General features: G+C 61.7%; 1 protein-coding gene across 3 annotated transcripts; it reads left to right on the plus strand.

The window, feature by feature from the left end:
• The first annotated feature begins 1429 nt into the window (after positions 1-1429).
• On the plus strand, positions 1430-26057 carry LOC309804316 (tubulin polymerization-promoting protein). Of its 3 annotated transcripts, none has more exons than XM_082621663.1 (4): positions 1430-2310; positions 18277-18594; positions 24895-25048; positions 25186-26053. In XM_082621663.1, exons 2-4 carry the CDS (start codon positions 18278-18280, stop codon positions 25378-25380), a joined length of 666 nt encoding a protein of 221 aa, XP_082477789.1. In that variant the 5' UTR covers positions 1430-2310; position 18277; the 3' UTR covers positions 25381-26053. The 3 variants fall into 3 exon arrangements, with proteins under 3 accessions (XP_082477789.1, XP_082477788.1, XP_082477787.1); XM_082621662.1 differs by lacking the exon at positions 1430-2310 and adding an exon at positions 3055-3126 and having other exon boundaries at positions 18274-18594; XM_082621661.1 differs by lacking the exon at positions 1430-2310 and adding an exon at positions 12571-13476 and having other exon boundaries at positions 18274-18594; positions 25186-26057.
• Positions 26058-26966: the final 909 nt, after the last annotated feature.

The following is a 26966-nucleotide window of genomic DNA, read 5'->3' on the forward strand; positions in this document are numbered from 1 at the left end:
TCAGGTTTTAAAATAAGGAACACTCTCATGCCTAGTATGTGGAGTTAGGTATATAGCCTGAGGCTCCAGCCATTTCCCGCCCACAGACGCCCTCTGCCTCCCGTCTGGGTGGCCCTCGGTGGGGGGCGCCCAGGGTCCAGAGCCTGAGGTAGCCAGTGGGAGCTAGGGTGGACAAGGCATGGGAAACAGAACGTGCCAGGAAGCCAGGCCAATGAGCTGAGCACCGTCCTGGGGGGAGCACAGAGGTGGTCTCTGTAGATGTAAGTAGGGGCCTCTACAGGAGGGCACCTCGGATTACCCTCGTGGGCCCTAAATCCACGAGAGTGTCCTTAGGAGACAAAGGGAGGAAACAGACACGGGGGAGGAGGCCACGTGAAGTCACAGCCCGAGGTCAGGGTGATGGGGCCACAAGCCCAGGGATGCCTGGAGGCCCCCAAAGCTGGAGAGGCAGGAAGGGTCCCCAGACCCCTGCAGGGAGCACGGCTGCCGACGCCTTGACTTTGGACTGTGAGGGCTTCTGTTGTTTAAGCCGCCAGCATGCAGCCCTTTGCCCCGTGGCCCTGAAAAACCAGCACAGTGTCTTACAAGTACAGATGATTCCGCTCACGGGCGGCCTCCGTGTGGCCACCGTGCAGACGTGCGTGTGCCAGCTCGAGTTGGGTTTTGATAACTGGGGTGTAGACGGAGGCCGTCCCAGTCTTGTCAGTGGACCAAGGGCCAGGGGGCAGTGTCATCCCCCACAAAGGGTGCGCTGGTGCAGCAGCCAGAGCCAGAAGAAGGGTCCTCCGACTCCCACACCAGGATGGAACCTGCCATCCCATCCTATCCTGAAGGGGACTCTCCCAGCTTGGTAAGAGCCCATGTCACTATTCCAGGCGATTTTTTGAGTGTGGCCAGGACTGACCCTATGCTGTGAACTCAAAGCACAATCTCATTCACAGACGACCAGTGGTAGCCTCCAGGAATGGTACAGCCGGCAACCCCGCTGGCTGGCTTCTGGCGCCTGCGCCGTGGGGCGTGGCTCCGTGGGCTGTAGCTCTAGCCACCCCATCGTGGGGGTGGGAGTGCTGGGAGCCCGCCCCGTCCCCCAGGCCCTGCCTCTGGGATGACTCTGTCCCTCACACACTTCTGCCCCCGGAGTCTGGCACTCACCTCCCAGAGCAGTTCTGCCATCGGCAAACCCGCACATTTATGCCACAGCGCTTGCACAGGTTTTGAAAGTGGACCGAATGCTCGCCTTTTGGCTAATACGATACTGGGAACATAATAACGAGTAGTGTTTTTCGTTCTTTCGTTTGCATCGTTAATAGTAACTTCAGCGGTGCTCGGGGCTGTGTGGGACAGAGAAGGTGCAGCCCAGCTTCAACCTAAAGAGTCAGGACCGCAGGTCACGAGGAGCGGGCCTCGGGGGGACCTCCTGCTTTCCCTGTCCTTGCGACTCTAAGATCCTGGACTTGCCTGGTGTCCAGAGCGTGAAACTTTTCAGGGAAATGAGAAATAGAAGCCCATCTTCGGCCAGTTTTGAGCAGGAGCAGAAACCAGAGGGGCTGAGAGAAAGGCACGTCACCCCAGGACCACGGTGGGGATGGGCGGGCTCAGCCTGCCTGTCCCTGGTTCCCAAAGGGTCGAGAAAACCGCATCCTCTCTCCCGGGGGCGGGCGGTCTGTTGGACAGCAGCACCTGTGACCCCTTCTCTGGCTCAGCACCCCGGCTTCCCCTGCTGCCTGGCCCGGCCGGAATCCCAGGTGAAGTCGGAAGCTGCTGCCCGCAATTCCGACTCAGACGAGACCTGAGAGCTGGGCAGAGCCTGGGGTCAGGTGTGGGGTCTCTGCAGCCAGGACGAGCACAGAGACTGGGTGGGGGGGGGAGGGAAGTCTGTGGCCAGATGGGCCATGGAGGTGTGTATGTGTAAGGCTCAGGGTGGGGGCTTTGCAGCCAAGAGGGGAGGACAGGGCCTGCGGTGGGCTCCTTGGCCAGCGCCAGGTACCACGGCAGTGAAACTAAAGGCCACGCTTCCCCCTGGAGCCCGGGCATCTGGACAGTTTGGGGCGGCTTGCTCCACTGGAGGGGGGCCTGGAGGATAGAGAGGGAGACCCCTGCACCCCAAGTCTCAGGACTAGAACCTCCCTGTCACCCCGGCCCCAGAACCTTCGGCTGAGCAAACTCCTGGTGAAGGCGGGGACGCGCCCTGTCTCCGAACCCACCCCTCCTGGCGCAGAGCCGGCCTGGTGGAGAGGAAGCAGCAGGTGTCCCGAGAAGAGAGACGAAGAGACCCTGGAAGAGGCTCTGAGGTCTGCAGCTTTCACCCAGGTAACCCGCGGAGGCCCCGGTCCGACGCAGGAAGATGGCCCGCCTCCAGCTGGAGTCGGAGCCCGGGTTGGGGCGCCGCCGCTCGCCCCCGGGAAGGCGTCCCAGCTGCGCACCGCGCCCAGGGCCCGGCACGGAGCCGCCTCCCCGCCTCTGGCCCACCCCAGCCAGGCGCTCGCCTCACCCTCCCACTGTCCCCCAAACTCTCGCGGGGCGGCCCCACTCCCCGCCCCACCCTGCTCCCCTCCTTGAGGCCCGAGCCCGGTCACCCCGGACCCCAGCGTTGGCCCGAGCGTCTCCGCAGAGAGGCCAGCGTCCAGCCGACCCAGCCGGGAGGCCCGTCCTCGCGCCCATCCGTCGACCCGCGTCCGGGGTCCCGGAGGGCCAGGTGGGACCGCACGGGCGACACCCCGCCCCGCGGAGCCGTGTGGCCCTGGGGCCAGCGCCGACCCGCCTTGTAAGGCAGGGTCCGCGCTCGGACGGCCTCAGTGCGCCTGGCAGCCCGGGAGGGAGGGGGCGGGGCGGAGCCGCCAAGAGAGTGCGGGGCGGGCCTGGGGGGCGGGTCCGAGAGGGGGCCAGTGGGGGCTGGGGGCGGGTCCTGGGACGGGTCCTCCAATAGGAGCGCGGGGAGGGCAGGGCGTGGGGCGGACCGGGCGCGGAAACTGGGGGCCAGGGGGCGCGCCGGCGGGTCTGGGGGCGGGCCTGAGGCCGGGGGCGGAGCCGGCGGGCTGGGAGCTGCGGCGCGAGCGCAGGCCGGGTACCGGGTTGCTCGCGCGCGAGTCGCGGAGGCGCCGCCGCTGCAGTCGCCGCATCTCCGAGGTAAGGGGCAGCGGGGCTCCGTCCCGGGGCGCGGCGCGCAGGGCCACCTGCGCCTGCGGGCCGGGGCGCGCCACCCATTCCCGGCGCCCGCCCGCGCCCCTTCCCCGAGGCCCAGTGCGTCCGTGCGCCCCGCGCCCCGGAGCTGCCGGCTATCCGCGCGGCGCTCGGGCCCCCGTGGCTGCGTCCGGGCGCGGGTTTGGGGACGCGGGGGCGCGGGCTGGAGCGACCGGCGATGCGAAGGGCAGGTTTATAATTGGGCCCTAAATGAGGCTCCTCGGCCTTTCTTCGTGTCGGTGCGTAACGCGATAGAGGACTCCCCTCGCAGCCCCTTCCCTCTCCGTGTCCTGCTACATAAACACCGTTCACATGCCCAGGCCTGGGGTGGCGGCTGCCAGCGAGACTGCGGGACATTAGGGCTTAGAGGGTTTGAAATGAAGCCACTGTCATACAGCACGAATTTAAGGAGCCCCAGGGCCACAGAAAGGGCCGTTTGTGTCCAGGGGCCGAGAATGTACGTGATCCTTTGGCGAGAACTCGGCCGTCCCTCGGTCCGGCATTAACGTCGCCATATCGGTGCAGGTGAGAGGGTCAGGCCTACACTTTGCAAATCCAGAAGCATCCCCGGAGGGGTGTTCTGTTTTCTTATCGCATGTGGGCACATAACCCGGCAATCAAGATAAAGAGGTTGGCTGCCAGTGTATTTTTTCCACACGCCCCTGGGGACCAGTGCCCCGCCCTTGAAGGAGGATCCAGAGAAACCCTTTATTCTGCGGTTTCAGTTATGTAAATGAAGCCTTGAAATGAGGTGGGAAGAAAACCCTCCCTGTGACTGCTGTTTTGATAGGCGCTTTGTGCTCTGATGATGGGACACCTTTTAGGCTAAGCTGGCTATGCTGTCATCCGTCTGTGTGTTTACTGGCTAATTCATCTGACGTTTATAAACGATAAAAGACCTAGCTCCCACGGCCCCCCCCGCCACCACCTCCCAGGACTCCCCGTGGCCAATCTCTCAGGGAGGGTGCGCTGGGGGGGTGCTCCCCAGGGCCTGGGCCAGCCCCTGCCGCCTAGGAGGTGATCAGTAAACCCTGACCTGAACTCCAAGTGCCCTAGGACCACATCCGGGGATGGAGCAATGGGCCTGGGGAGGGAGAGCTTGGAGCTGGCAGGAAATGGGGGGAGGGGCGGGGGCCATGGGACAGGCGCCTTGCGAGTGCCCTAAACTGGACTCCATGACCCCTTCTCTGGTACCAGCCCCTGTTCCCACCACGTGGTTGGAATCCCAGGGCTCAGTGATGAGTGATGGGGGAAGGGGGTGCTGGTGAATTGCCTGGGGGCATCTGCAGAATGCGTGCCACACAAGGGTATGTGTGTTTTCCTGGGGAAGGGGCCTTCGTGATTTCCAGAAGGATCTGTGACTCAGAAAGGTACCCTAATTTATGTACTACATTAAAAAATTCTTCTCCATCTTTTTGGAATGACGAAGTGATGGAGATTAGTGGGAGCTGTGTTGGCCGAATTCTTATCTCCTCGGTGTTGTTTGGCTGATCTTCGTGAACCCGTTGAAGTTGCAATAAATAAGCTGTTTTAACTGTATACAAGGTTATAGATGCTCATTGTGGGAAATGTGCAAATCACAGGAGAGTTTCGTGAAGAAAATTAAAATCACTCGTCACTGATTGAGGATTAAGAGAAATCTTTGAGCAGCCAAACTGTCCTCTGGGGCTGCGTCCTCGTGGCTTCCCTCCCTGGTGGGCAGTGGAGCCGCTCCCTGCAGAAGAGGCTGAGAATTAGAAGCTTCCTCAGGGAGAGGCTTGCTGGCTTAGCGCCAGGGCTATTTATAGCTGGTGATGTTGCTGTGAGGCCAGAGGAGCACGTACAGGAGCCGCCATCCGGGGCCACTGGGGCCACGAGGCACAGCCCCCACTGCACCTTGAAGTATCAGGGCCTCCCTGGGTCGGGAGGTCTGTGCCCTGGGCCCAGCCTGGCACCATCTGGAAACCACCCCAGACCGAGGGTGCCGGGCACTGTGCAGAGGCCACCTGAGCCCCAAACCCTGGACCAGGCGGATGCTGGGATTAGGCAGGAGAATCGACACACGCCCAACTCCTGCTGCTTGAGCAGCAGGTGTTTCCTGGGAAGGAAGGTGGGGAGCTGCCTGGGGGGTGCCCAGCGGCATCTGGGGCTCAGACGTGGTCTCCGGCGCCCCGCTCTTCAGCCCCTCCTCGGGAGACCAGCCCCCTCTTGGGGTGGGGAGGTAACCATGGTGTCACAACCCATGGAACCCCCAAGCTTGGCACCCCCAGTCCACAGCATCCCCGCCACAAGTCCCAGCTCAGCAGAGTCTCTTCAGAGGGGGAACGTCCTCAGTGGCATCCACATGGCAGTTCCTGGAAATGGCTTTGATTGGCCCTGCTGGGGTGACAGGGGAGGGTGCGGGTTCTGTGATCTGCAGCCCCCAAGAAGGGCATATGGGGGAAGGGCCGCTCCCCACAGGGACGTGGCATGCTGTCTCCAAATCTCGTTTGCTGACAGGGAAGCAAGACTGTTTTGCGCTTGCAGATTTCCCCTTTAACTGTACGGGATGTGCAGTGACGTGCAGTGAAGCTCAATTGTAATTTAATGTCTAAATGTCCAAATGTAGGACCTTCCTTGGTGAAGAAATGTAACAAGTCTTTCACAGGGTGTGAGGAAATGATGGTGTTCTGACTTTGGTACCAAACCCAAGTGTCTTCTGCGACCCCCCATTAGCTGGGGGTGTGTGTGAGCTTACCCTCGGGAGAGCACATTCATGGCCACTTTTCCTTTTCTTAATTAGATTTGTGAAAAGGAAGGACTGGCCCTTACCTTTTTTCAAGCCTAAAAGTTAAGAACACCTGGAGCCCTTTCCTGCCCATCGCCTTGTGTCCCACAGAACAGTGTCCCCGTGTGTCCCCCTGTGTCCCCAGCATGTCCCATGTCCAGTTGTCCCAGCACAATCTCCCCTCTTTGGGCCACAGTCCCAAGGTCTCATCCTGTAACCCTGTTGCACCCATTTGTTCAACAGACATCAGGTGCCAGGTGAGCCCGGCCAGGTCAGCCCCGGGAAGCTCTCGCTCCAGCGGGAATGTCACAAAAGCCAGCATCCTCCGGGGGCCTCGTTCAGGCCTCACGCTCCCACTGCCTCTGGGCGCGGGGGGCCACGGGCCTCGGAGCCTGGGAGGAGCCCCCAGCACCAAGCTGCCTTCCTGGGAAGGCGGTTGCCGCAGCTCATCTGGGCCTCGTCTGCCCGGCCCTGGCCCTGCTGGCTGCTCGGCCCCCAGGCCTCCAGAGGTCCCGGGCCGCTCCTTCTTCCTCCTGCCAGGGGTTGTGGCTGCCCCCCAGCCCGTTCCTGGGGAGGGACTCTGCTTTTGCTGTGGTTTTACTCCCTGCGCCTGTTTCCCGCCCCCCCTCCGGTTTAGTGTTTAACCTTCCTGCCTCACAGCACGTGCTCTGCGATGCTGGCGCGTTTCGGGCAGTACCGCGTGGAGCCGGTGCCTGCTGCGTTCCGTGAGCCCCTCACCGTCCGCTGATCCCTTGTGTGGGCCACGGGCCTTGGGGTTATTTCCATTCTCTGGCGTGGCTGCCTGGAGCCCCCCTGCGTGTTCCTCGGAGAACACGTGCGAATGTTTCTGCTGGGCCCTCGGCGCCCCGTCTTAGCCGATGGTACCGGCGGCTCCCCGGAGTTGAAGCCCCTTGACGGCCGCGCTCCACAGCCGCCGGCAGTGGGCAGGGCGCAGTGGCCTCTTGGCGGGTGGCCTTCTGGAGGGTGCGTGCCAGAGCCTGCGTTTCAGGCTAAGGTAACGAAGCCAGGCGTCCCCGCCAGTGACTGGGTGTCTGGATGTGCTGGGCCTCCTCGAGTCCCTTGCCCGTTTCTCTAGAGCTGTCTTTTTCTGGTTGATCCACAGGGTTCTTTCTAGATTCTGGAGACAGCAATGTGTGTTGCATGTAAGAGACACCTTCTCTGCCCACAGCTGTCTTTTCAATCCTTAGTGATATCTTCTGATGAATGGAAGTTCTGAGTTTTAATCTGGTGCCATTTAAGAATCTTTTCCTTTAGGGTTAGTGGTTTTTGTGTCCTGTGTAGAGTCTTTCCCACCCAGGACATCAGATACTCTCAAACATCCCCTTCCTGAGGCTTAATGATTTTGCCTTTCCTGCTTCAATCTGTACCTGAATTAATTTCCATTTTTCTCCATGTGTCTGTTCAGTCAGCCCATCTCCTTTTGTTGAAAAAGTTTTCTTCCCCGCTTTTCCTTTGTTGTCCACACTGTCTCTGCACCTGTGCGGGTGGATTGGAGGCTCTCTTCTGCCCAGTGGTTTATTTTCTGTCCTTGTACCAAGACCACACACCACACTGGCTTCATTTCCAGAACTTTCCATCAAGTCTCGAAACCGCTGGGCAAACCCTCCACCTGTTCTCCCTTCAAGATCGCTGGTTAATTCATGGTTTTTTGCCTTTTTGTGTATATTTTACAGTCAGCTTGTCTCACTACCCAGACATAAAAAGTGTTAGAATTTTTATTTGGATTAAATTAAAACTGTGGATGAATTTAGGGACAATTGACCTCTTTGTATTTCAGACTTAACCCATGTTCATAATATCACTGTTCTTTCAATAATGCTTCATAGTCTCTGTGTGGACGGTCTTACACATCTTTTGTTAAATGTATTCCTAGGTAATTCATATTTCCTCACTTTTTTTTAAATGGTATATTTCTAAATACCTTTTATTGTCTGGTTTTGCTGCTACATGGAAATAGATTTTTGTATGTTGACCATGTATCCAGAAACCTTGCTAAACTCACGTTGATTCTAATAGTTTTCCTGGGATCCCTTTGGATTTTGTGTGTACACAGTCATAGAAACTGCAAATAATGCCAGTTTTATTTCTTCCTTTCTACGTTTATATATTTATTTCCTTTCCATATCTTACCACACTGACACAGTGAGTAGAAGTGGTGATAGGCAAGCGTCTTTCTCTTACTCCAGTTTGAAAGGAAAATTTTTCAATATTCAAAGTGTGATGATTTTGTAGCTTTTTGTAGGTACCCATTATCAAATTAAGGAATTTATTTCCTTTTCTAATTTGCTCAGAATTTTTACGGTGAATAAATGCTGAAATCCATCAAGTGCTTTGGCTGCATTTATTAAGATGATAATATGATTTTGGTTCTGTGTTGTGTTATGTGGTGAATTATATTAAGTTAATGTTAAATGAACCTTGCACTCCTGGCATAAACCAAACTTGATTGTAAGGTATTGATCCTTTTTATCTATTACTGGATTCAGTTTGTTAATATTTTGTTTAGGGTTTTTGTATCTGTGTTTGTAAGTGAGATTGGCATCCATTTTTCTTTTCTTGTAACGCCCTTATCAGGTTTTGGTACCAGGATTATTTTAGCCAGAATGAGTCGGGTGGGGTGTTTCATCTTTTACTCTTCTCTGGAAGAATTTGTGTAAGACTGACAGTATTTCTTCTTTCAGTATAAGGAAGAATCTGCTGGTAAAGTCATCCAGGCCTGGGGTTTTCTTTGTGAGAAGGTTTTAAATAAGAATTCAAATCCTCAATAATTATAAGAATTAATAATAGATACAAGAGCAATGATAAGAATATATTTCTTCTTGTTACTGTTTGGTAAAATGGCTTTTGTTTTGTTTTTAGGAATTTGTCTGTTTCATTTAAATTATCAAACATGTTGGTCCAAAATTGTTTATAATATTCTCTTATTATATTTTAATCCCTTAATATCTGTCGAGCTTGTAGGGATGTCCTCATTTTCCATCTGATATGGGATATTTTGACCTTCTCTTTTTTTTACTTGATTAGCGTCCCCAGTATTTATCAATTTTATCAGTGTTTTCAAGGCATTAAGTTTTGATGTCGTTGGTCCTCTGTATTATAGATTTGTTTTCTACTTTATTAATTTGTACTTTTATCTTCATTGTTTCTAACACCTTTGTCCTTAATTTGCTGAGGTTTTTTTCCTAACTTCCTGGATGGCAGCTTACCTCACATATGATGGTGTACCCACATACCATTTTCCTATGTGTGTACACCATACACATGCACATGTGTATGTACATGTGTGCACACACACACGTTTCCGCCATGTCTAGCTGTTTTCTTTTGGGTATTTCTGATCCACGAGTTCTTTAACCTGCTCTGCTGTGAATCCCATCCACTGAGTTCTGAATTTTAGTTATTGTGTGTTTGTTTTACGGTTAGAATTTCCAAGGTGTTCTTTTTTCAGATCTGCTACCTGCATTCTTACAGGCCCCATTCTTGGCTGGAATTCCTCACCTTGTTCTTTTTCTTCTTTGCACACGGCGCGCACTGCCCATTTCTTCTCTGCACACGGTGCACGTAGTTACTTTAAACTCAATGTCTGATCCAGCTCCAGTAACTGGAGCCTCTCGTCGTTTCTGCTTCCTGTTGTTTCTGCAAGTTCTTGGCACTTGTTCCCCCTCTTGGGCCTGGTTATTTTTTTTATCATCATATGTGGATATTGTGTTTTTCCGTCTCCAACGGTCGTCTCCTCCTCAGGAGTGCTTGTGTGTGTCCTGCCGCTGTTTGGGGCACCAGCGCTCCAGATCCCCGCATCCACGCTGGGGGTAGAGGGGAGCCGGCCTGACCGCCCCTGACTCCCAGGCGCCCGTCCGCCCACCCCCAGGGCAGGGCTGGTCTGTTCAGGGTGCCCTGCCCTCCCGGGTGGGGGGCCTGGGGCTTTTCAGTCCCCGTGGTTGGTGGGAAGCCTCCCAGCTGTCTGGCACGGGGTGGGTGGGGAGTGAGGGCTGGGCTGCAGACCACTGCGGAGACCCTCGGGCTGCCTCCGGCTTTGCGCTTCACACCTGCGCCGGCTGATCTCCTCTTCGGCTGCTTGGGGCCAGGAGAGGCTTTGCGGCCTGCAGGCGACACTGCCGCCCACCTGCCAGCCGTCAGACCCAGGCAGCGGCCCTTCCCCGCAGGCCCCTCTGCTCTTCCTGGCCCTGCGGTTGGCTTCCCCGGGCCCCGGCCTGCCCCCCACGCTGTGGGCTCCGTGGGGTCTCGGGCGGCCTGAGAGGCCTGGCCCCAGGACCTGCCGTGCGGGCACGTGGTGACCGCAGGGCGCCTGTCGTCGGGGAGAGGCCAGGCCATCCGCGGGCAGCTCCACGTTCCTGGAGCTAACAGACTTCCTGTTGAGGGTCTCACGTGCACGCCAACTCGAGGCCGGACCCCGTCTGCGGGGAGGGGCCTCTGCCCGCTATTGCCCCTGGGTTCTGTGCCGCCTCCCAGGCTTCACTCCTCTGGGCCTTTGCAGGCGCTTTTCTCCGGGGCAGGGACCCCCTTCTGGTGTCCCTGCTGTGTGCGGGTCCTGCGGCCGCTGTGACAAAGGACCACAGACTTTTGACTGAAAACTACAGAAATATGTCCTCTCCCAGTTCTGAGGCCAGACTCCCAGTCCGAGATTGAGGTGTCGCAGGGCCGTGCTCCCTCCAGAGGCACCAGGGAGGGTCCCTCCTGCCTCTTCCAGCTCCCGGGGCTCCGGGCATCCCTGGGCTTATGGCGACGTCCCTCCCGTCTTGGCCTCCGTCTTCACGTGGCTTCTCTGTCTGTGTGTCTCCTCTTCCGTCCCTTGTAAGGACACCTGTCAATGGACTTAGGGCCACCCTGGTCCAGAGTGGACCCATCTCGAGATCCTTAGCTTGATGACGTCTGCAGAGACCCTTCTTCCAAACGAGGCTCCTCCACCTTGCGAGGACGTGGACACACCTGGCTCGGGAACACCATTCACCCACTACACGTGCCCTGCACAGGGTCCGCCCGACCGCAGGTTGGCTGCAGATGCCGTGTTCTTGGATTTTGTAAGAAACTTGCTGACAAACAGTAGAGACCGGCTCTGGGACCGGGGGACTGAGGCCCAGGACATGGTTCCTGGGAGGCCAAGGGGTCCCAACGGAGTGAGTCCCCCAAAAAGCCCCAGCTTCGTGGTGACCCAGAGAAGCTCCTGCTGTCCGCATCAGTTCTTCTGAGGGGCAGGGGTGGCAAACCTGTCCTGGCCCCTTCCTCCCCCCCGCCCCCGTCCCCTCCCCCGCCAGCCCGACCAGCAGGAGCCCCCAGGCCCGCGGGTGCGGCTCCCGCAAGATGGCCACGGCCCCCAGGAAGGCGCCCGCTCAGCCACCCACCTTCTTCCCTCTCGTCCCAGAGAAACCGCGTTTGACTTGGGCGCAGGGGACAGTGTGGCTGTGACTGTGGTTCCCAGGCTGCCCCGAGGGATGGCCTAGCCTCAGTGCAGGAGGTCCCAACCCCACGGGCCTTTCCGGGCCTACGGCCTGAAGCATGTGACCCGGGACCTGAGTGGCATCCTGCTCGGACGGTGCGGCCGCTCGCCCCGTGCTGTCGGGGCCCCTGCAGGGACCGTGGAAGGCAGCGCCGAGCCGGCAGGGCTGCGTCCACGCCTGAGGCTCCGGGACCGTCTGCTCTGCGGGGCAGGCACTCAGAGGCCGCTTTGTGCCCGCCTGGGAGGCCCCGCTGCCTGGGACGAGTGGTCATTCACATCGAGTGTCGGGCAGCCGAGCTGTGGTGGCCGTATTATGACTAAAATGTGGACAGTTGCCAAAGGGCTGTGTCGTGTTCCAGTGGACTCTGAAAGAAAGAGCCAGAGCTGCGGGCCGGCGGCCCAGACGGTGCGCAGCCCCGACGCCTCTGTTCCCCTCGGGCTGTTCCCTCGGAGGCTGTGCCTCTTCCAGGGGCTGCACCGAGGGCGAAGCTGGACCCCGACCCTGGGGGCCTAAGCCCTGGTGGACAGAGGGGAGCAGGGGGAGGCGACGGCATCCATCCCCCGGCTTCTGGCCGCTTGGTCTTTTGCATTTTCTGTCCTAACCCTCACCCGCCCACCTCATCTTGGCTGCACGGGTACAGCGCGCCCACCCGGCAGGGGTCAAGGAGGTTCTCCCCGGGACCAGCTGACCAGGCGCCCTGGCCTCCTGTGCGGCCCCGGAGCAACTTGGGACTTATCTGGGGGCTGCTGCTGTTATTCCCTCGCCCCCTCCGTGCGCCATCAGTCCTGGGACTGGGCCCGGTGGGCTGAGCCGTCCAAAGGGGCTGGGCTGCCCTGGGAGGCGCCTGCTTGCCCTGCACTCTCTCCTCCTCTCCTTCCCGCACTTGGCACAGAGCCTCTGGGTTGCCTCTGCGCGTCCAGCGGCATCCGGCGAGGGGCGTTCTGTGCCCAGGCCCCTGCACGGCCGAGGTCAGGTGCGCTCAGCAGACTGTCAGCCCGGTGGGCGTCAGGAGCTCCGTCGAGGTCCAAGGAGGGCTAGTTTGTCAGATGCTCGGGAACCTGGCATTTCCAGGGCCCGTGCGGTTCTTGCGCAGAAGCAGGGTCTCAGCTGGACCCCGGGCCTTGGGGGCACATCAGCGGGCGCAGCCACGGCCCAGGGACTTGGGCTCTCGGCCCTGGTGGAGGGTGCCGCCCCTGGGCCCGGCTTGCTGTAGACATCTGGAGGGTGCTGGCACCACGCCGGCCCTGAGAACGCAGGAGGGTGGCACGTGGGGTGGGCCGACGGGGCCGAGGACCAGGAGCTCGAGAGCCCAGGGCTCCCACCGCGGCTCGTGCCTCCAGAAGGTTCCTTCTGGCGTCCGCTGTCCCGGGAGCCCTTTCCCACCTGCGGGCCGGTCTCCCGGTCCCGAGCAGCCTCTAGGACGAGGTCGGGGACAAGAACCCCAGTCGAGCTCTAGCGCGTCGTCAGCGACACCCCCAGGGCATCCCGGCGGCCACAGAGCGCTGAGGCCTCTGGATCCCCCGGCTCTCCGACCCTTCAAGTAGGGGGCTCGCCAGTGGGGCTGATGTGTTGCGGGGAGGTTCCGGACTTGGGGTGCGATGCCCGGTGACCCGGCAGAGCCCGTGGTGGGGTTCGGGCGCCGTGACCCGAGTTTCCCCCGGGTCAGTTTCCCGCCGGCCCAGCTCGCTCGGCGTGAGGTGGAGCCGGGTTCCGAGTTCCGGGAGGTTTGGCGTCAAGGAGGCCGGCGGGACGGGGCCTGAGGCCTGAGCAGCGCCCCCGCAGGGCCTGGGAGGCGGGGAGTCCCCTGTGCGGGTCCCAGCCCCCAGACATGCGCATCCCCTGGCCCGCATCCTGCCCCCAGAAGCACGCCCCCCCAGACCCCCCACCCGAGGGCCGGCAGCTTTCCCAGGCCGCCCTCCAGCGAGCCTTGGCCATCCTGGTGCACTCAACACCCGCCTGGGGCTTCGGGCCCAGAGGACCAGGGAGGTGGAATGGGCCCCGGGGGCTGGAAGGCACCTGGATCCCAAGGGGCAAGATGCTTGAGGCCTGGTCCGATGCAGGAAGTGCCTGCAGGTAGGGTGTACATATGGGCAGCGTGAGGAGGGGCATTGGGAACGAGAGGCTGAGAGTTGGTCTGGGGGGCCCGGGGGTGGAGGTGCGTTCACACCTGCGGGAGCAGGAACACACACTCCACCTGTGGTCTCAGTGCACACCTGTGTTCTGCTCGAGGAGGGGGAGCCAGGGGAGGCGGAGCTGCTGTTGCCTTTAAAACAACACGTGGCCCAGCTCACATGCACACGTGGCCCAGCTCACAGGCACACGTGGCCCAGCTCACATGCACACGTGGCCCAGCTCACATGTACACCTGGCCCAGCTCACATGCATACCTGGCCCAGCTCACATGCACACCTGGCCCAGCTCACATGCACACTTGGCCCTGCTCACATTTACACGTGGCCCAGCTCACATGCACACGTGGCCCAGCTCACATGCACACGTGGCCCAGCTCACATGCACACCTGGCTCAGCTCACATGCACACGTGGCCCAGCTCACATGCACACTTGGCCCAGCTCACATGTACACCTGGCCCAGCTCACATGCACACCTGGCCCAGCTCACATGCACACGTGGCCCAGCTCACATGCACACTTGGCCCAGCTCACATGTACACCTGGCCCAGCTCACATGCACACCTGGCTCAGCTCACATGCACACGTGGCCCAGCTCACATGTACACCTGGCCCAGCTCACATGCACACCTGGCCCAGCTCACATGCACACTTGGCCCTGCTCACATTTACAAGTGGCCCAGCTCACATGCACACGTGGCCCAGCTCACATGCACACGTGGCCCAGCTCACATGCACACCTGGCTCAGCTCACATGCACACGTGGCCCAGCTCACATGCACACTTGGCCCAGCTCACATGTACACCTGGCCCAGCTCACATGCACACGTGGCCCAGCTCACATGCACACCTGGCTCAGCTCACATGCACACTTGGCCCAGCTCACATGTACACCTGGCCCAGCTCACATGCACACTTGGCCCAGCTCACATGCACACCTGGCCCAGCTCACATTTACACGTGGCCCTGCTCACATGCACACCTGGCCCAGCTCACATGTACACGTGGCCCAGCTCACATGCACACCTGGCCCAGCTCACATGCACACTTGGCCCTGCTCACATTTACACTTGGCCCAGCTCACATGCACATGTGGCCCAGCTCACATGCACACCTGGCCCAGCTCACATTTACACGTGGCCCTGCTCACATGCACACGTGGCCCAGCTCACAGGCACACGTGGCCCAGCTCACATGTACACGTGGCCCAGCTCACATGCACACCTGGCCCAGCTCACATGCACACTTGGCCCTGCTCACATTTACACGTGGCCCAGCTCACATGCACATGTGGCCCAGCTCACATGCACACCTGGCTCAGCTCACATGCACACTTGGCCCTGCTCACATGCACACGTGGCCCAGCTCACAGGCACACCTGGCCCAGCTCACATTTACACGTGGCCCAGCTCACATGCACACCTGGCCCAGCTCACATGCACACGTGGCTCAGCTCACATGCACACCTGGCCCAGCTCACATTTACACGTGGCCCAGCTCACATGCACACCTGGCTCAGCTCACATGCACACTTGGCCCTGCTCACATGCACATGTGGCCCAGCTCACAGGCACACCTGCCCCAGCTCACATTTACACGTGGCTCAGCTCACATGCACACCTGGCCCAGCTCACATGCACACGTGGCCCAGCTCACATTTACACGTGGCCCTGCTCACATGCACACCTGGCCCAGCTCACATGCACACCTGGCCCAGCTCACATGCACACTTGGCCCAGCTCACAGGCACACCTGCCCCAGCTCACATTTACACGTGGCTCAGCTCACATGCACACCTGGCCCAGCTCACATGCACACGTGGCCCAGCTCACATTTACACGTGGCCCTGCTCACATGCACACCTGGCCCAGCTCACATGCACACCTGGCCCAGCTCACATTTACACCTGGCTCAGCTCACATGCACACCTGGCTCAGCTCACATGCACACCTGGCTCAACTCACATGCACCCTTGGCCCTGCTCACATGCACACCTGGCTCAGCTCACATTTACACGTGGCTCAGCTCACATGCACACCTGGCCCTGCTCACAGGCACACCTGGCTCAGCTCACATGCACACCTGGCTCAGCTCACAGACACACCTGGCCCATCTCACAGGCACACCTGGCTCAGCTCACAGACACACCTGGCCCATCTCACAGGCACACCTGGCCCAGCTCACAGACACACCTGGCCCATCTCACATGCACACCTGGCCCATCTCAAAGGCATACCTGGCCCAGCCCACCGGCACACCTGGCCCTGCTCACAGGCACACCTGGCCCATCTCACATACACACCTGGCCCATCTCAAAGGCACACCTGGCCCAGCTCACAGGCACACCTGGCCCAGCTCACAGGCACACCTGGCTCAGCTCACGTACACACCTGGCCCATCTCACAGGCACACCTGGCCCAGCTCACAGACACACCTGGCCCATCTCACATGCACACCTGGCCCATCTCAAAGGCATACCTGGCCCAGCCCACCGGCACACCTGGCCCAGCTCACAGGCACACCTGGCCCATCTCACATGCACACCTGGCCCATCTCAAAGGCACACCTGGCCCAGCTCACAGGCACACCTGGCCCAGCTCACAGTCAACCTGGCTCAGCTCACGTACACACCTGCTCCATCTCACAGGCACACCTGGCTCAGCTCACAGGCACACCTGGCCCATCTCACAGGCACACCTGCCCCATCTCACAGGCACACCTGGCTCAGCTCACAGGCACACCTGGCACAGCTCACAGGCACACCTGGCACAGCTCACAGGCACACCTGGCTCAGCTCACAGGCACACCTGGCACAGCTCACAGGCACACCTGCCCCATCTCACAGGCACACCTGGCTCAGCTCACAGGCACACCTGGCCCAGCTCACAGGCACACCTGGCCCAGCTCACTGGCACACCTGGCCCATCTCACAGGCACACCTGCCCCATCTCACAGGCACACCTGGCTCAGCTCACATGCACACCTGGCCCATCTCACAGGCACACCTGGTCCTGTTGCAGGCACATTGCTAACATGGATTCCCAGCCCTCCTGGCTGGGGGCACTGTGTGCTGATGTCACGCAGAAGCTGTGACTGTGGCAGATAAGGGTCTGTCCTGGGTCACCTTTTCTACAGGTTTTGCTTCAGATAGTCACGTCTTAAGGGCGTTGCCCGGGAGAATCATTCTGGAGACACAGGCCTCGTGGCACCTTTTTGGGGCGCGGACAGCCTGTGAGGGGCTGGTGGGCCAGGGGGTCACGTGGTGTCTGAAGACAGCTGGGCCCCCATGGTGGGTGGTCCCTGGAGCCTGGTGGACACTCTGGGGCCGGCTTCCCCAGGTCCGCTCGTCCTGCATCTCCTTCCACTCTGGTCTGTGAGTCCACCTGGCAGCTGCCTTGCCCTCTCCACACCCTCATTTGAAAATGCAAATCCGGTCATGCCGTCCATCCCCACACCCACCGTGAACCCTCATCAGCTCCCAGCTCCGGAGCCCGCGGGGTCAGCCGTGCCTCAGCAGGGCCTGGCCAGGGGACACTCACACAGTGTTCTCTCCACCTCACCTGCCCACCCCCGTTCCTCCTACCCCTGGCCCGGGCCCCACCCCGTGGACCAGCGGCTGACAAGCCTCACGTGGAGGGAGCCGGGCCTCCTGTTTGCCACGTCCACGGCCGGCCACAGCGACGCCTGGCCACGGGGCGCAGCCCACACGTGGATGCCGTTTGTCCTCGATGGCTCCAACACCGGCTGTGTCGTTTCTGCTCCCCGCACCGTCCTGCTTCTCCCCACAGCAGGAAGTCACCTTGGAGAGCTTCCCATCTGCATGTAGGGTCTCACTCCTGTTAGTTTTGTTAAAGTAATTTTCAAGTTACTTTATTAAGCTACAAACGTGGAGCCCAGGACGGAGAGCTGGGTCCTGGGGCTCATCACCACATCCCCAGTCATGTCCACCCTGCCCTGAGCCCCTGGTGTCCTGGACCATCCTCACCAGCCACTGTGCCTTCTTGAGCTGCACTGCCTTTTCTGTTTGGGGAACTTGTAGGTCCTGAGTTCAGCAGGGCCCTGCTCGGGACCCCCACAATGCCAGGTTGCCTACTGCCCCCCGCTGACCACTAGCCGTGACTCTGGGGGTGGGCATTGGTGCTGAGCTCCCGGCTCCCCAGAGCTGCTGGAGGTGGAGGTGTCTTCTCAGCCCCGTGGGGACCCGGGCCCAGCTTTGGGCATTCACTGGGCTCCTGACGCCATCAGCCACCCCCCAACGTGAGCCCCCCCTACCCTGGGCGCAGGCCGCAGCCCCGCTCGGCCCTCGGAGTCTCCACAGACCCCTGCTCTCGCCTGGGGCTTCCCTCTTCTACTAGCGGTCTGTTCGGCCCGCTGGACCCTAGTCAGCAGACTGGGCCCTGAGGTGGGCGCAGCAGCGTGACCGGTTCTGGATCCCTTCCCCGAGGATGGTGTCACCCCACTGATGCCCGGGAAGGTGTCACTCAGGGAGCCCCCAGAGCAGGAGGGTCCTGAGTCCCCCAGGAGGCTGGCTCGTGCCCCACCGTGCTGGAGGCTTTGACTGTCGGGGACTTGGCGGCCAGGGCGCCAGGGCTGGAGGGGCCTCGCCGTGTTCTGCAGCAGATGGACACTTTGTCCCGGGGTCGCACAGTTGCTGGCGGGCCACAGCCCCTGTCCGCGGGCAGCGGGGGCCTTGGGCATCTGCCCGCAAAAGCAGGTGACCTCTTGTTGCTTCCTCCCAGTAGCATGGCTGACAGCAGGCCCAAGCCCCCCAAGCCCGCCAACAAGACGCCCCCCAAGTCCCCAGGGGACCCCGCGAAGGACAGGACAGCCAAGAGGCTGTCACTGGAGTCGGAGGGCGCCAGCGAGGGCGCGGCCGCCGCGGGCCCGGAGCTCAGCGCCCTGGAGGAGGCCTTCCGGAGGTTTGCGGTGCACGGGGACACCAGGGCCACCGGGAAGGAGATGCATGGCAAGAACTGGTCCAAGCTGTGCAGGGACTGCCAGGTGATCGACGGCAGGAACGTGACCGTCACCGATGTGGACATCGTCTTCAGCAAGATCAAGTACGTGTGCGCCTGGGACCAGGGGGGTGGGAGCGGGGCTCTGCGTTCTCTCGGGCGGCCAGGAGGGCGACGCCTCAGGACACTCTCCCTGCCCGGAAGAAGATGCCCGGGAGTTTGAACCAGAACAGGCCCCAGTGGGGCCGGGAGCCCAGGTCAGGGACGTGCCGCAGCCGCCTGCCGCAGCCTGAGGGGTCTCAAGTGGCAGAGCCCGGCCCGTGGGGGGCTGCTGGGGGCAGGGGGCACGAGTCCGGGAGGTGGGCGTCTGTGGCGCCGCTCCCCTCAGCTCTGGGGGACGTTCGCGTGTGAAGAAGAGCGGGGATGACGAACGGTGGGCGCCGTGTGCTTGTCCGTGTGTGTGTCTGCACGCGTGTGCACACGGGCTCGGGCGTGTGGTCCGGGCGTCGATAGGCCCCCTCCCCCTTCTCCTGCCCTTCACACCCCGGGACCACACCTTGAGGACAGCAACAGCATCTCCGAGGCATCACACAGACACGCACACACGCGCACGTGCATGCCCACACGTGTAGAACTCAGGTCTCCACTCTGCTGGTCACGGCTCACCCGGAGGACAGATGCCCTGGACAGGCCTTGGAGACCGCGTGTGCAGGAGGCACGGGCAGTGGAGGCACACGGGCCCTTGTGCCCCCTGGGAAAGGGAGCCCCATCTGGTCCCCGTCCCGCTCTGGAGGGCAGGACACTGCTCAGACACTCAGGGAGGAGGCTTGGCCCCTGGCGCCCAGGCACTGCGGGGGCCCCACCTCAGAGCCTGGCTGCTCTGGGCCCCAGGGTCTCTGCCTCGGCTCGTCGCGGGAAGTGGGCGGCTGCAGCCCCGGTCCGGCGAGGGGTCGTGGTCAAGACACGGTCAAGACCAGTCTGTGGCTACTCCCCCTCTGCCCTCCTGGACCTGAACTCCCTGTGGGGTCCCTGTGACCTGTGTCCCACTTGGGAGAGCCTGTTCTGGGGGAGGGTCCCCCAGACCTCCCAGCTGTGCAGCGGGGGACCTTGCCCTTGGGAACGGAGAGGGAGACAGTGCTCCCTGGGGGGTCCTGGGGGGGTGGTGCCCTGAGTCGGGTCGTGGGGTCCTGCAGGACAGGCTGGGAGCCACACCTGGGGGACCAGGTCTGAGGAGTGTGGGGCGCGGTGGGGACGTGCGCGTCCCGGCGTGCGGGTCGTGGGACCACGGCCGCTCCAGGTGGCAGCCGCGGCAGAAGCGCCGCAGCTCGCGGGAGCCGTGGGCGCGGAACCACACGGGTCGCTGACTGCCGATGGCTGTTTCTGTTTGGGGCGGTTGCCATGACTCTGCAGCCCTGCCGCCAGCCCGGTATCTGCAGCCTCTGTTTAGGCCGGTCGTCATGGCAGCGCTTGTTTGTTTGGATGTTGCTATGTGTTAAGTTTTAAACACGGTTCTTGCAGCTCTTCCCCAGGCCTCGACTGAAGACTGCCGTCTCCGGGACCAGGGCTTCCCCCGGCCCCGTGCCCGCCCCCCCCACCCCCCAGCCCCAGGGCGGAAGGAATTAACTCAGGACCCCGTTCCCATAAGCACGAGTGTCACCCCAACAGTCCCGCCGGGGGCCCGTGGGCCGCAGGGTCCCCTGCGTGTGTGCCCAGGTGGGAAGGCCGGGGAGGCGGATGGCGGCTCTGCTGGCCCTTCCTGGCCCCGACTCGCCGGCTTTCTGGCCAACGGTGGCGTTTCCCGTGACTCTGGAGCCCTGTCTGGGCTGCAGGTTAGGAGGACGCACGCCGGGGCGGGGGACGCGGCCCATTCTTGCTGCACGGGCTGCGGAGGGAACCGTCTGAAGCGCAGAGCTTGGCGCATCGGTGCAGAGACCCAGGCCACGCGGGATGCCTGCGGGAGCGGTGGGCAGGGCAGAGCCGGGTGCGCTGTGCAGTCCCAGACACGCCAGCGGGGCCCAGCGCCTGCTCGGTGCCTGGCGCCCGGGCCTGCCCTGCCCTGCCCTGCCCCTCCCTGCAGGCTGGTGGGTGAGGCTGTGGCATTCGGGGCCCTGACCCCAGCACGTGCTTCCAGCTGTGGCGTTGGGGGTCTCACAGTGTCCTCCGCGGGGGCCTCTCCTGGCCGCCCGAGGCTGTGCAGGGCATCCAGCAGCTTCTGCCCTGGCCTCCTTGGGGCCTGCCTGGCGTGTCTACAGAGGGCCAAGGCTTGGGGGGGGCAGGAATCGGGCAAGTCCGTCCATGCTGGCTCCTCAAACCGCTGATATTGGTGTTGGACGCCAGTGCACACAGGCCTTTTGATGACCTTCCCCAAACATCCAGAAGTGGTTTCAACGACCTGAGGTGCATCTGTCCCCAGAACCTGTCCCTGAGCCTCCAGCCTGCGTTAGGCCCTCGCGAGGTCGGGAGGAACTTAGGACGCTCTTCCCTGCTTGGGGGGCAGCTGACTGTCGGGGTCACAGGTGCCCTTCAGGCGGCCGGCCTGGAGGCCGCCAGACCTGGGTGTGAGCAGCCTCCTTCCAGGTTGCCAGCAGCATGGTCCCTGGGGCCCAGGAGCAGGGGGCTGGCGTCTCCCCGCTCCCAAGGCCTGGTACCAGACGTGTGGGCAGCTGCCACATCACACTGCATCCTCACCCTGCATCCAGGTCCTCCAGACAGCGCTCCCGTGGCCACCCGCACAGCCCCGCTGGCCCAGGGTCTGATGGGAATATCCCGGGGGCTCCCTCCTCTGGCCCTCGTTGGTGCCTTAGCCTCCCCCTCCAGACCCCACTTCCTGCTCTCTGGACGGGTCACCCAGGTCCCAGCTTCTGCTGCTCAGGGGAGCCTGGGAGTCGGCTTTCTCCAGCCCCCAAGTGGCATGTTATCTGTGGTCCAGAGGGGGCCCCTTGCTCCGTCCTAGGACATGTTAGCCAAAGTCCAGCGGCCTTCATGACGCTGGCCCTGGAGACACAGACCTCTGTCCTCGGAGGGCTGTGCTGCCCCCCCCCCGCCCAGATCCCTGGTCACCGAGTGTCCCTGGTGACCTTCGGGAGTGGCCGGGCTCAGCCCTCTGCCTGCCCTGCGTTGGGCCTGGAGGTCTGGGGACACAGGGCCTGGGAAGCACAACCCATGGGGCCTCGTGTGTGACCAGTGACCCCATTACTGCTGGACCAGCTTTCCAGCAGAACAACGGCCTTCTGAGCAGGGCACTGGTTGGCCCCAGTGCTGAGCCGGGAGGAGGGGGTTTGGTGGGGGGACCCTCTCCGGTTCTGTGCACTCGGGAGAACAGGCTCCCTGTGTGTGCGGAGCCGTGTAAAGTGATCACGTGTCTCCAGGGAAGAGGCTGGCAGTGTCATTCGAGAACTCCCCAGGGACTGCTCCCAGCGGGGGCCGCGGGGCCCCCTGGGGGAAGCTCCCTGCCAGCCCAGACCAGGCTCTGAGACCCTGTCTGGCGGTCACGGTGGGGACACGTGGGGACACCCGGCCCCGCCAGGTGGAGCAGGCAGGTCAGCGCCCTGGGCCCGCACGTCCACTCGATCTGAATGCGGCCTCTGACGGAGGCCCCGTCGGCCATGCCCCGCCCCCAGCCCGAGTGACTCACACTGGTGGTGCCTGGTGCCCCAGCGGCCGGTCACCAGGCTGGCAGGCAGGCCTGGCGTCCGTGAATAGAGACAGGAGCGCCTTGGACAACCCAGGACAAACAAGTGGGGCCCCACGACCGTCGTGGGTCAGCGACCAGCAGGGATGGCAGGTTCCCCGCCCCAACAAGGCCAGGACCACGCTGCCCGGGACAGCTGGGCCAAGGGATCCCCCCAGCCCGGCCCACGGACCTCAGAGCCGCTGTGGTGTCGCAGCCAGGCTTTGAGGGGTGGAACCCACCGCCGGACACGGGGGCTCTGATGAGGCCTGCGGTCCAGGTGCCCCTCCCGACAGCCGTCCAGGCCTCTCGGGCTCCGCTCCCCACCCGCCCACATGGCCTCGCTGGCGGCACGACTTGGTCGTCCTCCCCGTGGCCCCTGCGGCTGTGTCCTCCCTCCACTGTCTCCCCGACCCCGGGGTGGCCGGTCAGCACGTCCCGTGTCCTCAGACTCACGTGTCAAGTGCCTGTGAGTCCCGGCATGCGCAGGGGACGTCCTGAGGCATGTTTATCGCTTACCGCTGGGCTGTTGGAGTTCTGGTGACTGAACAGAACCACGAATAGGAGAGTGATACACACAGGTTTACGTGCGAGTGAGACCCAGGAGGGGTCAGGGGCTGTGCATGGGCTGCCGGCCCACCTTCTGGGGGTTGCTGCCGCCTGCACCCTTCCACACCGTGGTGTCCTTTTATCTGGTTTACTTACTTCCGCTGTCCCAGTGGGTGTGTGGCAGGGCCGCATCCCGGTTTAACCTGATTTCCCTGGTGCCCAGTGACGTGGAGCGTCCTTCACGGCTGGTTTGCACTTGTAGGTCTTTGACAAAGTGTCCGGTTCAAATATTTGCCCAACTTTTTTTTTTTTTTTTTTTTTTTGCGGTACACGGGCCTCTCACTGTTGTGGCCTCTCCCGTTGCGGAGCACAGGCTCTGGACGCGCAGGCCCAGCGACCATGGCTCACGGGCCCAGCCGCTCCGCAGCATGTGGGATCTTCCTGGACCGGGGCACGAACCCGTGTCCCCTGCATTGGCAGGCGGACTCTCAACCACTGCGCCACCAGGGAAACCCTGCCCAACTTTTTACATTGGGTTTTTTCTTGTTGTTGAGGTATAAGAGTTCTTTGTGTGTTTCAGATACAAGTCCTTTATCAGATTTTCTCCATCTGTGGCTTGTCTTTTACTTCTCTTAACAGTATCTCTTGAAGAGCATGGTTTTAAAATTTTCGGTCAAGTCCAATTCATTGTTTTTCTTTTATGGACTGTTTTTGGGGGGTCATTCCTGAGAAAATCTTTGCCTAAGCCAAGGTCACGAAGAGTTTCATTTGGATGCTTATCCAGAAGCTGGATGGTTCGGGGTCTGTGATAAATGCAGGACTGTGGTCCAGTTGAGTTAAACTTGTAGACGGCGTGGGGCACAGGCCAGGCCCTCTCCTCTGTGCGCAGCCTCCGGCCCCTGAAAGGACAGTTCCACCTCCATTCACTGGCTTTTGCAACCTTGTCAAAAACCCTTACATGTGGCCTGTTTCTGACTGTCCTGCGGCCGCTCTGCGGCCGTGCCTGTGGCTTTGCGGCCGGTGCTGACGTGGGGGCAGCCCCCTCCCACTCTGCCCTCCCCTCTCCAGCCGGTCCCCTGGGTGCCGTCGGCTGCGCTGTCTTGAGCCCTTGGCTTCTGCAGGCAGCCTTTCTGTTGGTCCCCGGGGCACCTCCCCCCACTCCTCTTACTGTAGAACATTGAGAACCTCACCGGATGGATTCGCTGGGGAAGATCCAAGGTGGCATAACTGCTTTTCAGTTAAAACTCGTAGAGACCAAGAGCCAGTCTAGAGCCATTTTGAAATTGCGAGAATGGACTTCCCTGGTGGCGCAGTGGTTGGGAATCCGCCTGCCGATGCGGGGGACATGGGTTCGAGCCCTGGTCTGGGAAGATCCCACATGCCGCGGAGCAGCTGGGCCTGTGCGCCACAACTACTGAGCCTGCGCGCCTGGAGCCCGTGCTCCACAATGGGGGAGGCCACTGCAGTGAGAAGCCCACGCACCTCAACCAAGAGTAGTCCCCGCTCGCCACCGCAACTAGAGAAAGCCCGCGCGAAGCAACGCAGCCAAAAAGGGAGGGAGGGAGGAGAAAGAAATTGCGAGAATGACCTACCAGATCCCGGGCGGCCGTGGGATGCCTCCGGATGAGGAGCTGCTCCTGGGTCCCGGCTGTGCCCCAGCGCGCCCAGTGCTGGTCAGGCCCTGGCCATGGGGAGGCGGCCCCCAATCCTGTCCCCGAGTGGGGACCGTGCCCCCCACCCCCTGGCGACCCCGCGCAGGCCGGTGGCCCCAGCCAGGACTGCAGCTGCCTTGTGCCGTGGGATCTGACGTGCTTTTCACCCTTTCCCTCTGATGAAGGCGACATGCTCGCCCACTTTAGCACCAGACCAGGATGTGTTGGTGTCCAGTCGTTCATGAAGGACGTGCTTCCTGTCAACTTCACTCCAGGACGATTTGTATTTGCTGCCATTGCCGACGGCAGCCGACTATTGGGTGTAACGCCGCAGACCAGGGCGGGGCAGGGCACGTTCTGTGTTTTAATGGATGACTCGCTCTGGGCTGTGGGAAAGAGGTGGGGTGAGGGGTCCCCTGATGTCACCGAGGCCCTGGGTGGGGTGCGGGTCCCAGCCCAGTGACTGCTCAGCGCCTCCTCCCCGTGGGGGTGCCTGGGCCCGGTGGGCGCCCCCTGAGCCCCCTCTCCCTGCAGGGGCAAGTCCTGCAGGACCATCTCATTCGAGCAGTTCAAGGAAGCACTGGAGGAGCTGGCCAAGAAGAGATTCAAAGACAAGAGCGGAGAAGAGGCCGTCCGGGAGGTGCACAGGCTCATCGAGGGCAAGGCCCCCATCATCTCGGGGGTGACGGTGAGTTCGGTGCGCGGGTCTCGGGAAGGAGGCAGAAGCGTGGCTCCCGGGCACCGGCGGCCCCCGTCCACGGTCTGGGCCCCTGGGCTGGACTCGCCCTGGCGGCTTCCCTGACCTCGTTCCCCGCTCTCTTGCAGAAAGCCATCTCCTCGCCCACCGTGTCGCGGCTCACGGATACCACCAAGTTCACGGGCTCCCACAAGGAGCGCTTCGACCCGTCGGGCAGGGGCAAGGGCAGGGCGGGCCGCGTGGACCTGGTGGACGAGTCGGGCTACGTGCCGGGCTACAAGCATGCGGGCACCTACGACCAGAAGGTGCAGGGGGGCAAGTAGCCGGCGGGGCCTCCTCCCGTCGCCCAGTCCCCCACCGCCTCACACTTCGTTACATTCCTGTGCTTGCAGGCAGAACTCGGACCCGGGGCGGGGCGGGGCGGCCGCGGAGGCTCCAGGCCCGCCTCCCTCCCACCCGGGCCCGCACCCCCGCCACCCCAGCTTTGGCCCCGACTCACCTTTCCTAACACACCTGCCTCGTGCCCGCCAGGAAGTGGGCAGATGGCCCTTTCCAAAGTGTCTCCCGGGTCCAGACCACACCGGCCACTGGTTTGCAGCAAAGGGGGCGTTTTAAAGGAGCTGGTGGGCAGACCCTCACGGGGCAGTGTTGACCCACAAGCGCCAAGGCACCAACCAGCAGCCCCAGTAAAGCGGAGGGAGCCCCGGACAGGGCGCCGCGGGGCCTGGCGAGCCGCACGGAGGTGTGGGAGGCGGGGCTCACAGGTGGAGCCTGACAAGAAGGTGGGGACAGTCCCGTCTCGGGGCAGAGGGCCCGGCCCCGCGTGAACGTCCCACGGATGACGCGCGCTCGCAGCCCTGCGTGGCCCTCGTCACCCCGCGTGTCCCCTCGGCCGCGCGGGGAGGCGGGGCTCAGGCCGCAGGGCGCGGCTCACGAGGAGAGACGCGGGACGAGCGTGGGCCGCGGCCCCTCCACCCCATCAGCTCTCTCCTCCCCCAGGTCCTCTTGGTCGGAACAACCCAGCTGATCCCGACGTCCCAGCGCAGGTCCTGGAGAGGAAGGACTTAGGCCACGGTTGCCAGGTGTGTGTGCAGGGGGCCCTGGGTCAGGGTCGGGGGGGCCCGGGCGCCACCTCGCGCCACCACATGGCGGGCCTGCTGACGGGCTGGCGGGTGTCCGCACGGCCAGCGCCGTGGGCTCCGGCTTTCACTGAAGACCCACCCGCTCGGCCCTGCATTCTGAACTTGAAGTGCCCGGGGTGTCAGGGTGACTCTCAGGTCTGATGGAGTAAATCTTTTCAGAAGACCTCTGGGAAAAGGTGAGTGGGTGCGCTTGAGTCTCCAAGCCTCCTGGGGGCTTGCTCTATCTCACCTTCAGTGACAGGCTGGCTGGTCCATCTCAGGACAGAAGACTCAGCACTTGAACTTGATAAATGCCAGTTACATCATGTCATAGGTGATGTCATTGTTCCTTCTTCCGGGACACCTGTAGGACTCTGTGTCCTGGAAGCTCGCATTTTCACCACCGTAGATGTCTTCTTTCCACTGTCTGGTTCTTGGAGGATAATTTAGTCTTCAATCTCCTTGCAGTGCGGACATTGCTTCACTTTTCTTGGGGTGGGGGCAGTGTGGATGGGGTGGGAACAGATGGGGGACGGGGTTGGGGAGGGGCTCTGTCCGCACTGCGGACAGGTTAGGAGATCTGGGACCCCCCCTGCTTCCATGGTGACCACGGCCTGTGAATCTTGGCCATGGTCGTGTCGGGGGCCTGGAGGTGACGATGACCTTACGGGTCATCCCAGCACCAAACACAGACTCTGGAGCCCCAGGGAGGCTGGAAAACAAGATGCAGGAACCAAAATGGGGCAAAAAGTGGACCCAGGCACCATCATGCCCCAAACGGCTAATTT

This window comes from Mesoplodon mirus, assembly GCF_964341445.2.
Source record: "Mesoplodon mirus genome assembly, chromosome: 5".
Classification (NCBI taxonomy): domain Eukaryota; kingdom Metazoa; phylum Chordata; class Mammalia; order Artiodactyla; family Ziphiidae; genus Mesoplodon; species Mesoplodon mirus.

Excerpts from the sequence above, each read along its gene's own strand:
- LOC309804316 (XM_082621661.1), top strand. The coding sequence starts at position 13,232 with ATGCGCATCCCCTGGCCCGCATCCTGCCCCCAGAAGCACGCCCCCCCA. Across the intron at positions 18,595-24,894 it reads ATCGTCTTCAGCAAGATCAA|GGGCAAGTCCTGCAGGACCA; the intron begins GTACGTGTGCGC and ends CTCTCCCTGCAG. Across the intron at positions 25,049-25,185 it reads CCATCATCTCGGGGGTGACG|AAAGCCATCTCCTCGCCCAC; the intron begins GTGAGTTCGGTG and ends GCTCTCTTGCAG.